General features: G+C 46.5%; 2 protein-coding genes across 2 annotated transcripts in view; both read left to right on the top strand.

Annotated features, from left to right (window-relative positions):
- Nucleotides 1–2,620, top strand: part of LOC136019149 (zinc finger protein 592-like) — a gene marked incomplete at its 5' end in the record, with an annotated part of 36,202 nt that extends 33,582 nt beyond the window's left edge. Inside the window, 2 exons of the mRNA XM_065689041.1 lie at nt 61–196; nt 1,513–2,620. Of these exons, the coding sequence (XP_065545113.1) occupies nt 61–196; nt 1,513–2,034 (658 nt within the window). The remainder of the gene's footprint in view (nt 1–60; nt 197–1,512) is intronic.
- A 935-nt stretch (nt 2,621–3,555) lies between these two features.
- SEC11A (SEC11 homolog A, signal peptidase complex subunit) lies at nt 3,556–10,806 on the top strand. Its single transcript, XM_065689042.1, has 6 exons — nt 3,556–3,686; nt 3,785–3,894; nt 5,787–5,936; nt 9,641–9,760; nt 10,291–10,348; nt 10,510–10,806. The coding sequence occupies exons 1-6, from the start codon at nt 3,636–3,638 to the stop codon at nt 10,558–10,560; spliced, it is 540 nt and encodes a 179-aa protein (XP_065545114.1). The 5' UTR covers nt 3,556–3,635; the 3' UTR covers nt 10,561–10,806.
- Nucleotides 10,807–14,159: the final 3,353 nt, after the last annotated feature.

Below are 14,159 nucleotides of genomic sequence, written 5' to 3'. Positions count from 1 at the left end.
ATGGAAACAAAGAGCTGGGCATTTCCTCTAATGAATTTTCTTCCTTTTTGTATTTCCAAGGTACTGCACAGATGAAAATCAGACATTTCCTCAGCCGTTCATGCTGGAGAATCACATCAGCCTCATGCATGGCATCAAAAACCCAGACTTATCCCAGATGGCCAAAGCAAAAGCTCCAGAGAGAGACACAGCAGAAGTAACTGATATATTTTCATTGAAAAATAAATGTACCTGGCTTGTAGCTATCCCTTGGGGTGTTATATCAAGCCCTCTGCCAGTCATGGCAGATTTTCTTGTCCTCCTCTCAACTCCATGCAGTTTGCTTCTCTCTGGCAGTGTCAGGATCAGCTGCACTTCAGCTGAAAGTGCACAACATCTTGCATTTTTCAAGATATTCCTGAACATGTGGCCTTACGTTTTACTGGCCTTTTTGCAGTCTGCTTTGTAACCAGGTCTAATTTAGATTGTTATTACCCTTGTTTGCCCCTGCTGCTATGGTCGTGAGTCTGCTACATTTTTCCTCTTTCTCCCTTGTTTTTTTCTGCTTGTTACAAAAGGGGTTTTTTGTCTTTTAAAATCCTTACTACTTAGATCCACTCCCTATGTGAACTGCCTTCCTCCTGATTAGGACTGTGTAATTTGTTTTCCGCAAGTGTAACTGGTCAACTGATTTGATTTCGGGTTGGTTTGGAGTGGAGGGTTGGCTGATTGGGCTTCTTTCCATTTACTTTAAAAATAGATGTACCTTTTCCATATCACTGTAGTTTATCATTCACCTGATTTCTTGAGGGATCACAGCCAAGACTGACTCTGTATTTATGCTGTAAGGAAACCTGGGGCAACCCAAGAATTCACTTCCATGAGCTGGCAGCTGCTTTCCCGAGCAGAGCCACGTGGCTAACCAGGGACAGCCAGAGGCTGCCCATGGCTCCAGCAGGTCTGCATATACAAGCCTATAAGCTGTATTCTAAACAAAGACTGCTCAGTGCTGCTGGATAAGGAGATAAGAAAATCATGTGAAGGGATGTATGCAAGTCTGCCATCCTCATGGGAAGAGAAGCATACTGTGGGATGAGGGGATGAGTTCATTAGAAATGCCATAAAGAAAAAGCCTGAGTGTAGGGGAGAATGCTCAGAGTTAAATCTGAGAAGCATTGCCTGGGCTGATGACCATCCCTGTGTCCCTCAGCTCTCCCTGCTTGGGGGGCTCCTCCTTCCCACACCAAGTTCACATTCTCTTTCCCCATTATGTTCCTGCCCAGGCACCCCTTATGAGGTCTCCTGTTGCAGGACAGCAGTTGAGATCATGCATGTTGGGGTGAGGGGTTTGGGTGTTGGGAGGAAAGGCCATGTGACACGAGCCCTGTGGCACAGCTTTGTCTAGTTTGTTTCAAAATAACGATGTGGATTCACCCACAGGTGTCTTCAGATACACGTGTGGAATTGAGCACTTGCTCTTCCCGGGGCTCAAGCAAGGAAGTAACTTTTTAATCTCTTGTATTTTTTTTTAAGGCAAAATCTCCAAAGAGGATGGCAATGGATGAGCTGGGTCAGGCAGAGACCGCTGCGGGTTCAGGCGCACCGCCAGCCAAAAAACTGAGAGCGCACTGGAAATGTGCCAAGTGCGGATTCACGACAGACGTCAGCACTGAGTTTCAGGAACACATACCTCGGCACAAGACAGACAGCTCCACCTACCAGTGCTTGTTCTGTGGCTTGTGCTACACCTCTCACATCTCTCTGAACAGACACCTCTTCATTGTTCATAAAGTAAAAGATGAGGAGGAGGAGGAAGAGGAGGAAGAAGAAGTGGAGGAGGAGGAAGATCCAAGGCAGAAGGCAGAAAGGGAGATAGGTGACAATGGACATGAGGGCTATAATGGTGAGATGAACACTACAACAGAAGAAGAAAATCCGAAATGTAAAGAGTGCAAAAGTGACTCAGCTCTTTGTGAACACAGTCAGAACACGTGTGGCGTGGAGGGTCCTAATAGCACCTCTGAGAACAATCATTCAAAGTCTCTTAAGACTTAAAAAAACCCCTTCTGGTTGGTTGAGGTTTTTTTGTTGGGTGGTTTTTACTCAAAATACAGGGTGGGGATGGGGCGAATCTTTGAAATATTCTGTTGATTTCTTGGGATGGACATAGCTTTCCGTTAACCTCTATTTGTAAGGGAAATTTAAAAAACAAAAAACCCAACCCTGCTATTGCATCCTAAGCACTAACTCTCTGCCAGACCAGAGAGGTGAAAAGGGAAAGCAGGGCAAGAATCCTTGCTGGAGTTTGTCCCAACTCCTGAGGATCAAGGAGCACTTTCTGCAGCTGCAGTTTCCTTAAGATGAGCTCTCCTCCAAGTGTGCACTGCCTCAGCCTCTGCCCGGAGCCCGAGCCTTGCCTTCCCTATCGCTTTCTTTCTCCTATTTATGGCTTATTTTTTCTCTTCCCATCCTGCCTTTGTTTTACTCATTTTAACTCATAACGCCGTCTCAGCAAAACACACTTGTCAGGACCATGCTGGCTGATCCAGGATCTTCTGTGTTACATGGGACGGGTTCAAGCTGTAAGTTGTGCTGTTTTTTCTTTAATTGCCAGAATAACAACCTTATTTTCCAAAATGCAGTTTAATGAAATGTCTCAGACCTGAATCATCCTGAAAGAGAATTCTGTATCCCACATCCTCTCGGGTGAGCACAGCTCAAAGCCATGTGTCCTGTTAAGGAGCGCCTGGTCCCCTTGGGGATGTGTTGGCCACGTGTCAGTGGAGTTCTGCGGCTGGAAGTTGTCCCCGGGGCGGGAGCAGCAAGGCCTGGTGCCTGGCAGCTTGTCCCAGAGGGGACCTTGGGCAGCGCAGGGTGGCAGGTTGGCACCATCCCAGAAGGGGAAAACGCCCCCGCCCCCCGTCCCATCCCTGTCCATGGCATCAGTTGGAGTGGAACCACCCCAGCGCTGCTGACAGCATCACCTGGTGCCAGTGCTCCCTGCAGCTTGGGCTGAGCTGTGGCAGCAGACTGGGGGTCACAGCCCGCAGGAGGGCTGCCGGTGCTCCATCTGTGGCTCTTCTCCCAACGGCTCAGCATTACTGCCACATGGTAGACGTTTCCTTCCACATAGTCATATTGACTCTCCCTCCTCAGCTGTTCCCCCATCACACGCGCTTTGTGTAGTAGAACTATCTCCTATGCCATTATTTTTTTAATTACATTGAGCCAGAACCCTGCTCATTATTGTTTACTATGACGATGTTTAAATAATTTAAGAACTATTTATCTTACTGCATTCGGATTGCTCACCCGCTCGTCTCGACGTGTTTTGATACGAACAGTTTGGACTCTTTGTATTTTTTGATACGGTGTACGTTAGCCTAGGGGATGTTTTACCAGGTAGCCTACGTAGAACTAAGGATAGCAGGGGGCACCCCCAAGCCACCACGTATCTATTTAACCCGCAGCGGCGTCCGTGCCTTGCTATGATGTTTACTTCGGAATAGCGCAAATAAAAGCATCCAAGGGTCCCTGCCTGGCGTCGTTTCTTCCCATCCGGGGCGGGCCCGGAAGTGGCGGAGAGGCGGGCGGAAGCGAGCGCGGAAGCGGAAGCGGGGCCGGGCGGGCGGGTGCCGCCGCGCTCGGTGCCGGCGATGCTGTCGCTGGACTTTCTGGACGATGTCCGGCGCATGAACAAGCGGCAGGTCCGGACCGGGGCCGGGCGGGGCGCCGGGCGGGGCGGGGGTTGGATTGGGCCTGCCCTGCCCGGGCGCGGGGCCTGACCCACCCCCCCGATCTCCAGCTCTACTACCAGGTGCTGAACTTCGGCATGATCGTGTCGTCCGCCCTCATGATATGGAAGGGGCTGATGGTGGTGACGGGCAGCGAGAGCCCCATCGTGGTGGTGCTGAGGTAAACGGGTGGGTTCGGCAGTATCGCTCCGGAGGAGGGGTGTGAGGGCCGGCGAGCCGCGGGCCGGCGGCGCTGAGCCCGACCGAGGGGGTTTTCCCGAGGGATGGGACAGCGGGAGGCTCCCGTCCCGCCCCTGGCTCCCGGAGAACTCGCACTGCCGTGCAGCGCAGAGCAGCAGGCGAGGGAAGAGGAAGCAGGTAAGCATGGCCGGCAGCCTGCAGTGAAACCAGCATCTTCTCCTTCTGCGTCTGTCAGCTGCTGGGTTGTACCCTAGAGGGGTGGTCCTGAGGGTGGGTGAAGGGGAGGAAGGACTTCAGAGAAATACAGCAAGAGCGAAACTCTGGATCATATCAAACCTCGTGGAGAAATGCTCAGTGGTGCAGGTGGAAGAGCCATGAAAAAGAAAGGCCTTGAAGCAGAGAACTGGGGGTGGGGGGGAGGGGGCGGTATCCCTATATAAACACAATGTTTGTGGCAGACCCCATCCTCTCATCAAGGGTAAGTGCACTTCCCATACCAGAAGTTGTGGTAGCAGAACACCGCACCGCAGTGGTACCTCCGTGGTGCTGGCCGGTCTCGCTGCATGTATAGGTGAAGTATCAAATGAGTCTTGGTGAGTTTACAGGGAGTTGATTTGAGACACCAGGGAAGAAAGTTTTACAATTAAAATGATTTGCTGTTTTCCTGAAATGCCTGGGGAGTGTTATTACATGTTACAGTTCATCCTTAAAAATACTAACTCATCTTTCACAGTGGCTTGGTTTTCCTCTGGCCTTCTGGTAAGCTATAGCATGGCCAGAGAAAGGGGATCCTTAGCTGTACTCTTTTATATAAGGGTTATTGCTCTGTGACTGGATATGTTTTCGGTATTGCACGTTGCCCTCACAGAAGTGCGGTGCAGTCGGTACCACTGGTGTTACTCCCAGCCTCCTACTGCCTGGGACAGATTCCTTGGGCAGCTGTCGGCTGCTGGTGTGGATATTGCCCGGGGCCTGTTCTGTGGCTGTGTTGCCCTCTCTGTGTGTTTCTGTGTTGTTGTTAATCACCACATGCCATTTAACAAAACTCCCTGCCAAAGGATCTATCTGTAAGTACAGGGGAGATATTTCATGCTGTTCCTGCAATGAGTAAGACAGGGGGCTGTTAGGTCACATCGCTTCTTCAGCAATGTGATCTTCTGAGTAGCAGCTTCTGTGCTGCCTCAAGATAAACCATGAATATACGTGGTACGTAAAGTTCACAATTTTGTTTTGGACTGCATTATTCCTTTGGAATAAAGAAGGTTAAGTATTTTGTAACAATTGCCATTTAGAAGACAGGACTAAAATAAATGAATAGCCTGAAATAAGATCGGGAAGCAAAGCCATGAATCATGGTAGCAAATTTTTAGCACACCCGTCTGTCTGTTCCAGATGGGAATACAGAGCCTGTGTATGTTCAGAGCTTTGTTAGTGAGGAGGATCTACCTGCCTGCAAAAAATGAAACCGAATGAAATAAAGAGATTGGACTTGATGTTAAGGGTCTTTTCCAACCTCCCTGATACTATGAAAAGAAGCTTCCCACCACTGTGTGATGAACTCGGAAGTCAAGAAGCTGCTTCTTGTCATCAGCTTTGCTGTTATGAAGAAAGCAGAAGGGTTTTCCCGTTTGGTGTGATATTAACACCGGCTGCTGACAGTGCTCTTTTCCCAGCAAAACTAAACTGCTGGTAGAATGGGGATTTAAAATCTGATTGTGATAGAGGTTCAACAGTGCCTGTTCTCCAGGGTGGTTTTCTTAGGACCTCTTTGTTGAGGTTCTTGTGAGATTTTTCTTAAAGGACTGTAATCTCCAAAACCTGATTGTTCAATATTGTTCAGTGTTGTTCAATTGCTCCTTTTCTCTTTTTCAGTGGCAGCATGGAGCCTGCATTTCACAGAGGAGATCTCCTGTTCCTCACAAATCGAATTGAAGATCCAATCAGAGTGGGAGAAATCGTGGTCTTTAGGATAGAAGGAAGGGAAATTCCTATAGTCCATCGTGTCCTGAAAATTCATGAGAAGTATGTTAAGAATCTGGGGGGTTGTACTGCAGGATGTTAAGCTAAATTATGTTTTTCCTCATCTCCTTGGTTAAATGAATGGGTGTGATGTCAGTAACAGGTATCCAGGTGCTGTAGGAAGCAGCACAGAAGTTTCAGACAGACAAAATCTGCCCTCCTTGTTTTACTTGTAAAGATAATCCAGTAGAATGCAGAAGGTCTGTTCGGGTAACCTGGACTCCCCATGTCACTTAATGTCTCCTGTACCATCATTTCCATCCCAAGGTACTACATATTGTCACCTGTAGGCACGGCTGCACTTACGTGTGTGAAGTTGTTCTTGTTTGTGGAGGTAGAACTGATGGAAGAAGGGTATTTTGTGTGTAGGGTGCATTATTTTAAAGTTTGTCTTTGTGGAAGAAAGCAGAACCCTCCCCGGCTTCTGCTGTTATGCAGAGGGAGGGTGTTTCTTTTCTTCTCTGTAGGAAGTCTGGCGGTGTTACACTCGCGGTCTCTATGCATTGGGTTGTCCATGTCCTGTTCATTCTCTGAACATCTGTCAGATTGCATGTCTGAAGGAACAAAGCACAGTCATTCTGGTTTGACTGCTGAACAGGGCTTAATTTTCAGGCAAGGCTTCCTCAGCAGCCACGAGCCTTTCTGTTTTGCTGGGTGCTATGACTGCTTCAGGCCAGTCTGGGGTGAAAATGAGCCTTCTCCATGAGGCATTTGAGCAAAAACTAAATCTTGCACTGAATCCCTGGTTCTTCAGGCCAGCTTGGAGAGGGCAACAGTTGGATGGGGTCGCAGCATCTGTTTCTGGAGAGTAAATGCCTGCTGGAAGATGCATGAACTGGAACTATACCAGCACTCGGAGATCTGTTCCTAGGTTAAGGGAATCACTTGAATCATGTGTAAAGGTGGCATTTAATGACTGCTCCAGTCAAGCGAGTTTGAGGGGACAGAGAGAGGTCCCTTCCCCCAGGCATTCATGGCAGCCACAGCTGTTGAGACACCCAGATCATTTGTCTGGCCCAACAACAAGGTCAGCCAGGTTCATGCACACAAATATTCCAGCTGAAATCCTGGCTATGAGAGGGTGGCACCTCTCCCAGCAGACAGAGCAGTCTTTGCTGTTCAGATTTATTCTGTACTCAAATCTTTTAACAATGCCAGTTTTCAAAGTACCACTTTGATACCAGTAATTCAAAACCAAGGTCAGTATAGTTGATAAATCTGTAATCTAACGTTGCACGTGCACTTTTTGAGATGTCTTGGGAACTCTTAAGTGAAATGCTACTTTCCTCCTCCCCTGTTGCATGCTAAAGGCTCAGCTGGGCTCCAGTGCTGCTTGGGCTGATCATTGAGGAGGCAACAAAGTTCAAGGTCTTCTTTCTCCACTCTCAGCTGCTGTCTAGGAAGGAGAAGCAGAAATGTGCATTCTATGTGTCAGTTCATTTCCAAATATTAGCCACGCTACACTTTTTGCTTGGCTCTGTCTCAGCACTATAAAGGTATCCAGGGCTTTTTCTGTTTTAAGTAACAGGCCTATAGTGCCAGTCCTTGATTCTGTGAAGTAAAACCATTCTCCAGTATTTTAGATTTCATTTAAATATAACAATCAAATACAAACATACAAAGTATGTTAGGAAAGATAAACTGAAAAATCCCTACAGTGACCTTAAGCCAGTCAGAAGCCAGGAGAGCTGGAGGCAGGGCTCGGGTATCAGTTGCTTTTTTAATTATTTAAAGAATATTTTTCTGGTGCCCATTTAGAGTTTGGGAGTATCCTCTGAATGGAGGGAGTTCCCCATTTCTTCCTGTAGTCATGGACTGAATGTGAAATACAAAAAGTGAATATGAATGTGAAAAGTCTCTGCAAAAGCTGACAAGAGTGTGAAGCTGAGGGAAAACAGAAACCCTGTTCTCTGTGATCTTCTAGCAGTTTGGGCTCCAGTTCACATCAGTATTATGTTTTTCCCTTGCTGGTCTTTTTTTCTTTATTCAGACTGAAGTTGAATTCATTCTTTATCACTAAACACAGTCTGTGGTCAAAACTTCCTTGGTGGTTTTGGTGCAGGACAGCCAAAGCAGATTTTATTCACCTTTCAGACAGAGCAACTGTGCTGTGGGCTTCTTGTGCTAGTTCATGATAGACCGTTGAATCTGCTCAGTAAGATGGTGTGCTCCTACACCATCAGTCTGCAGAGATAACTATTTTCTCTATTTATTTAGGTATCTTCTTTTTCCAGACTGTATCTCTAAGTTCTAGAGTTTGTTGTCCCTACACAGGGAGACAAATGTGCTTTGAAGAAAGATCTGTTCTTTCCCCGCCTTTTTTTCCTTTCAGGCTTCTCCTGTTGAGTAAGTAACACATCCTGCTATTCAGGCATGATGAAAACAGCACGAGCTCTGAAGACCTTCTGCATGCTTTCCTGTGTTGCATTTGATCTGTCATTTCTGTGAGTAAGCTGACAGAGTCAAGCATGGAGAATGCTCCTGCTCAGCATCTGCCTCCAGATGCCGCAGGGCTGAACCCCGAGCAGTGGCACAGGCTGCTGCTTGGAAGACAGCAGAGCTGACTGCCCAGCAAACTGAATGGAAATGACTGGGAAGGATGCACAATGTGGTGTGTTGAGCTAGAGCATAACAGCAGCTGTTTCCAGGTCAAAGGTTCATCTGCTCCAGGATCCTGGTTTTGGCAAGTTAACTAATTAATCTCAGGATTAATTAAAGACTGGAGAGAGTATTTAGTGATAATTTCCCTGCTTTAGCACATGATTTCAGGCACAAAGTCATAGTTCGTTATTAATGGCCTCCTTCACTTTTTCACATGGAGTATCTGGTCACTTTTTGAATTGATACAATTTTTTGGCATCCAAAATACCCTTCCAGTGAGATATTTGCACTGTTGTTAGTTCTGCATAGCACCTTCTGTGGCTTGTTTTAACTTGTTATCTCCGAGTTTCATTTGATGCCCTCTCAGTCTGGTATTGGAAGAGGCAGTGAAAAGCTGTTTTATTGTTGTTGTCTGTGTCATTCGTATTGGACTACCAACATATCTCCCATCAGTTCTGTCTTTTCCAGGCTGAAGAGTCCTGGTCTGTTGTTTCTTGTATGGAAGTGGTTCCAGACCTTGTTATCCATTTCTGAGCCTTTGCCAGTTCTTCTCTCCATTTCAAAAAAGGATGTAGGGGGTTCAGAACTGCACAGAGCATTCAAGATGTAGGCACATTGTGAGTTCATGCAGTATCATAATGGTATTGTTTGATTTGTTTTATCCCCCTTTCCTAATAATTTCTAAGTTTCGGCTTGCTTCTGACCACCACTGTGTAGAACTGTATGCTTTAACCCCAAATCTCATTTTGGGTGGTAGTACAGAGCCCAGCACCCAACATTTGTATATGAAGCAAGAGAAGCATCAACATGAGAGAGGTCAAAAGCAAAGAGGCGGTAGCTGCACCTTTGCTAGAAATGTCTCATCCTGCTGGTTCTGTTCTTCAGTTCTGCTAGAAAGCTTGTCTGAGGCCAGAATTCATTCTTTCATTGGCAGTGTTTCTCCAAACTGCTTTCCACTGCATTTGACACAGTTTCCCTTTTTCATCTTGCTTGACATGTAGGACATGATTGCTTCTAAATCCTTTGTGTTAGTCTCTATGTGTTCGCTCTAGAACAGCTTTTAATGAGTTATTCTCTGACTTACCTGGCTGCCTTTCCTTTGCTAGGCAAAATGGTGACATCAAATTTCTGACAAAGGGAGACAATAATGCTGTTGATGACAGAGGGCTGTACAAACGAGGGCAGCACTGGTTGGAGAAAAAGGATGTAGTAGGACGAGCAAGAGGGTAAGTGAAGTTGAAAAAGATGCTGCTTTTTACACTGCCCTCCCCCTGTGCCATCTGTTAATCCCCCTCTTCCTCTTGAACTCTCCCTGCTGGGTTTATGTGACCTGCGTGAAAGCATTTCAAAAGGTACTGTGGAGAGTTAAAAAACAAGGGTAGTTCAGTTCTTGGCTGGGCTTAAGCGAAGATATCAAGCCCTGAGCTGCATTCTGAGGTTTTGATCCTGGGTGGACACCGATGCAAAGTCCACGCACGCTCAGGCGTGACTGGAATTCCTATCAATATCAGTCTGCAAGGCACAGTCTTTGCAGGCAGGTGAGAGCTGAACAGGGCAGAGGCTAAAACATACTCTGGGGCTGATTGTCACTCGGCTTCCACTGTGATGGCTTCCCTACTTGGGAGGACGAAGTTGCAAGCCTGTTTACCATAGCCCTCAGTGTACTTAAGTGGCTCTTCATTTGTTGAAGTACCAGGGCAGTGCTTCTCCAATATGCAGCTTTGAATAGGTTTTAATAAAACCTTTATTCTTGTAGATTTGTGCCCTATATTGGAATAGTGACTATCTTAATGAATGATTATCCAAAATTTAAGGTAAGAGCTCTTTTCATTTTCTGCCTGCTTCTCCCACCCCAGCTAAAATCACTTCATGAGAACTTTACAAGCACAGGCAGAACCATTTGCCCTGTGTGTTTGCTGCTGTTACTGCATCTTTAGATGTGAGTGTGCGTTCTTGTGTTTCCTTTCTCTTACAGTATGCAGTCCTTTTTTTCCTGGGTCTGTTTGTGCTGGTCCATCGAGAATAGCCTCTTGAACTGAAGTACGAGGTGAAGGTGCCATGGATTTTTTTTAGAACTATGAAAGATGAACGTTTCAAGTAGATGGTGGTCTGGTATGCCAGGAGAAAGAAGAAATCCATCCAAGAATTTCTGAGCTTCTTGGGTTTGTTTTGTTTTTTATTGCGTAAGGGGAAATGTTTGTCACAGTATTTCCAATGGTTTGTCACATTTTAGCATTTTTAGTGAATTTTTATATTAAAAATTTAAGCCAAACTGGTCAGTGTTTGTACTTTGAAGCTGAGCTTTCTCTCAAAGTGCCTACAGGATTGCTTCTAAGTCTGTGCCTCCACTGGGCAAGCATGACCTCTCCCTGTGCTGACTGAACTGTCAAACACTGGCTGTGGAGGTGGTGTTCTTTCCAATTCAGAACTGGAATAAAGATTTTGCATCTTGTCCAGTATGATCCCGGCCACATTCTTTGTTACTGCTCTGCTGAGTGCAGCCTCCTTGCCATGGGAGGTACCTGGGCTTTGCCGTTGCAGGATGACTCGTAGAGCCTCGTGAACTAACTTGTCCTGTCTTTACAGAGCAATAGCAGCTCCTCCTCATTTCCTTATGGAGAGTAAGTGGTCCTGAGCCACTGATATTTCTATGTTTCTGTAAATCACACTGAAATAATCTGCTTGAAGGCTGCAAGGTGTTTTGGGCAGAAGATGGCAAAGGATTGCTTCATGCATAAGCTGGCATTGCAGCACTAGGTAACAGAAGAATTGAGATGGGAAGTAGCCACAGCTGTTGGCAGGGACAATTTAATAGGATGCAATAATAAAATTTTCTTAGGTTTGGAAACACGTTTGAGGTCGTTAATAGTCCCTGCAGCTGGCCACCTCAGGAGCTCACCGGACAGGCACAGAAAGGCTGTGCCCCCATTGCCCTGAGGTCTGAAAGAAGTCACTTGTCACAACTTGTGCAACAGGTTTTTTCTAGGTTTCTTATTCAGGATGGTGATCTTGTGTAGATGTGGTGTCACAGCAAAGCCCGAGGAAGAGAGTCTGCAATTAGCAGCTTCAGTCTAAACTTGTGCCACTTTCACTGTTTGATTGACCATTATAACTCGTGTCTGTGGTGTTACTACTGACTCATGAAACCATTTTGCTTCCCCTTCGCCAGGGCAGATCTTCACAAGAGCAGGCAGTGGGAGCAGAACCTCCCTCTGAGGCTGCCTGGCCTCTCTCCTGCAGTTTACTTTCTGGTTGTCTTGCTAGGACAGCTGCTGTGTGTTACTTCAGGTGCATTTCACTGCATCTTCCATTCCCTCTTCATGACTGCTCCAAGAATCCACAGCAACAGGGATTATCATGGATGATCACTGCTGCCCCACACACAGCTAGAGTAAAAGCGGTCAGAAAAGGCAAGGACAAAACCCAGATGGGTGTTTATGCTCTATGTTTCTTGCATGTGTACCTCATTAGGCTTGCCAGGCCTGTCCCTCCTATGGACATGAATTGTGCCATTTTGGGACCATTTTTGCTTCATGTTCAGGAGCTGGGCTGACTTGTAGTATCCCAAGATGAGTCAGTTTAACCAGTTTAGTTTGTAACCTGAGTGGCATGAAGCAAAAAATCATCTTATGTTTGGGACACTGCAGAGAGTATATGAATGAACAGGTCCAGCACCTAGCACTGAGCTTTGGACCTGTTACTCTTTGTATAATCATAACTCAGTAATAAAAAATGGTAATAAAATCCTTCTCTCCCAGTGCTGGAGCTCTTGGGAAGAGAATTTGGATACAGTTTCTCCAAAATGCTTGGGTCACAGATGGAATGTTTCATCTTTAAAAGCCAAACCTGGGCAGCAGAGAGGGAACACAAAACCACTCTTTGAGAGCTGCTCTCACTGTGGAGCACCTTCCTGAGGACTTAGAGCAGCATTTCTGCCTCTGCAGGTCACACTGAGGCCAAGCCTCTGTTCTCTACTTTGCCTTTAGCTTAAACTGCTTTTGTGCATAAATTGGTTTTTTACAGGGGCTCACATAGAGGGCTGAGTTGAGCTCCTCTGAAGTCTGCTAATCAACACCTCCCAGTGAAAATGTGAGTGCTGCTGTTGCTGTTCTCCAGGTCCTCTCACTTTCACACCTTTTAGCAAAGATCAGAGCGTGCAGAAGCAGTTGTGCTACTGTCAATGAGTTAATTTAACAAAAAAGTCTAAAATATAATGGATTTATGATTACACAGGAAGGATCAGCTCCATAATCCTTTCTCCAGAGCAGCTGCTGAATCCCCAGTTCTGAGAGGAGAGTCAAAAATTGGTCATCTTGAGATGTTAGGAAATGGTAACGTCCCTGTCCTGTTCGCAGCAGGGTTACTCTGCAGTGTCACTGGCTATCAGCAGTGCGGCTGAGCGGCCATGCTCATTGCAATGTGGGTGCACGCCTATGCTTGGGCATTTGAAAGAAGGTGCGTTGCCCAGCCCTGCTTTTGCATGGTGCTTTGTGACAGAACTGAGCAGGAAGTGCTTAAAAGCTGCTTGCTTGGACTAAAGGGTGGGATGAAGCCAGCTACAGCCCCGCTTCATCCAATTGCTCTCTTCTGGGTTTGCAGTCACTTTAAGAACAGAAACAATTGCCCTAAGTCAGGGGCTGTGGTGTGAGATTTGGGAATTAATCTGCAGCCCATGTTCAGCCTATTTTCAGCTCAGTGTAGCTGAGAACATGCTTCTGTGTTATCAGCAGTTGTGAACTGAGGTGTTGGCTCTAATTAAAGTGAAGATAAATAAGCAGTTAATTCACTTGCAGCTCGAACACCCACCAGCTCCCACGTTGCCTCCCACATCCCAAACCACATCCCTGTAATGCCTTTCCTGCTACAGTGGGAAGAGAGGGTGCTAGGGATGAGCCTGCACAAGCTGGAACCAAGGACATGGGGACAGGATAACAAAGAGCTGCTGCTGGTTCTGTCCCCACCAGACTTACTCTGCTTTGCTGAGCAGAAGAGCTACAGAGCATGTGGGATCTGGTTCAGCTGGGCGCTAATGCTGAAATGCTTGGCAAGCGCTGCTGTGCTCCTGCAGGGCCAGGGGGTTTGCTCTTAAAACTTGATATATCTCTGGATTTCGTTTCAGTTTTATTCTTTTTGGGTTTTCTTGTTAAAGTTAATCTGCCTGGCCAGCTCCAGCTAAACCTTTGAGACTTAAGGCGTTGGATGGAGATCTTTGTGTCACAACAGGAATGAGATTTGTTTGTAAAGCATGTGTGTGTTGAAAGGGCTGCTTTATAAAGGAAATTCTGCGAGGGCCAAGATTGCCACTGTCTCTGTTGTGGTTTCAGCTAAACAGGTTTTCTGGTTGGCAGTTTCATTGCTTAACTACTGTTCAGTTACATCTGCAGCTTAGGGCACAGATTCCTGCACAAGCAGGAGCTGTTTCACACAGCAAAGCAATCTGAGTGTTGCTAGAATTTGGTTGGGTGACTCTTTCATATCAAAGCCAAATGCATGAGGAAGAGTGTGGTGGATGGGAGGTGAGCTGTGAGGACCAATGTGCTGAAAGTTGAAGCTCCTTGGGACAAAGGCTGTTTCTGTATATTTATGATGCTTGAACACATGGTTGTCAATTAAATAGTAATAAGC

This window comes from Lathamus discolor, chromosome 8 (genome assembly GCF_037157495.1).
Source record: "Lathamus discolor isolate bLatDis1 chromosome 8, bLatDis1.hap1, whole genome shotgun sequence".
NCBI classification, from domain to species: Eukaryota; Metazoa; Chordata; class Aves; order Psittaciformes; family Psittacidae; genus Lathamus; species Lathamus discolor.
This window is presented reverse-complemented; position numbering and strand designations above follow the sequence as displayed.

What these genes read in the sequence shown, in the direction of transcription:
- SEC11A (XM_065689042.1), top strand. Translation starts at nt 3,636, where the DNA reads ATGCTGTCGCTGGACTTTCTGGACGATGTCCGGCGCATGAACAAGCGG. An exon ending in CCCATCGTGGTGGTGCTGAG is followed by an intron (nt 3,895 to 5,786) that starts GTAAACGGGTGG and finishes TCTCTTTTTCAG; the next exon opens with TGGCAGCATGGAGCCTGCAT. An exon ending in GTCCTGAAAATTCATGAGAA is followed by an intron (nt 5,937 to 9,640) that starts GTATGTTAAGAA and finishes TTCCTTTGCTAG; the next exon opens with GCAAAATGGTGACATCAAAT.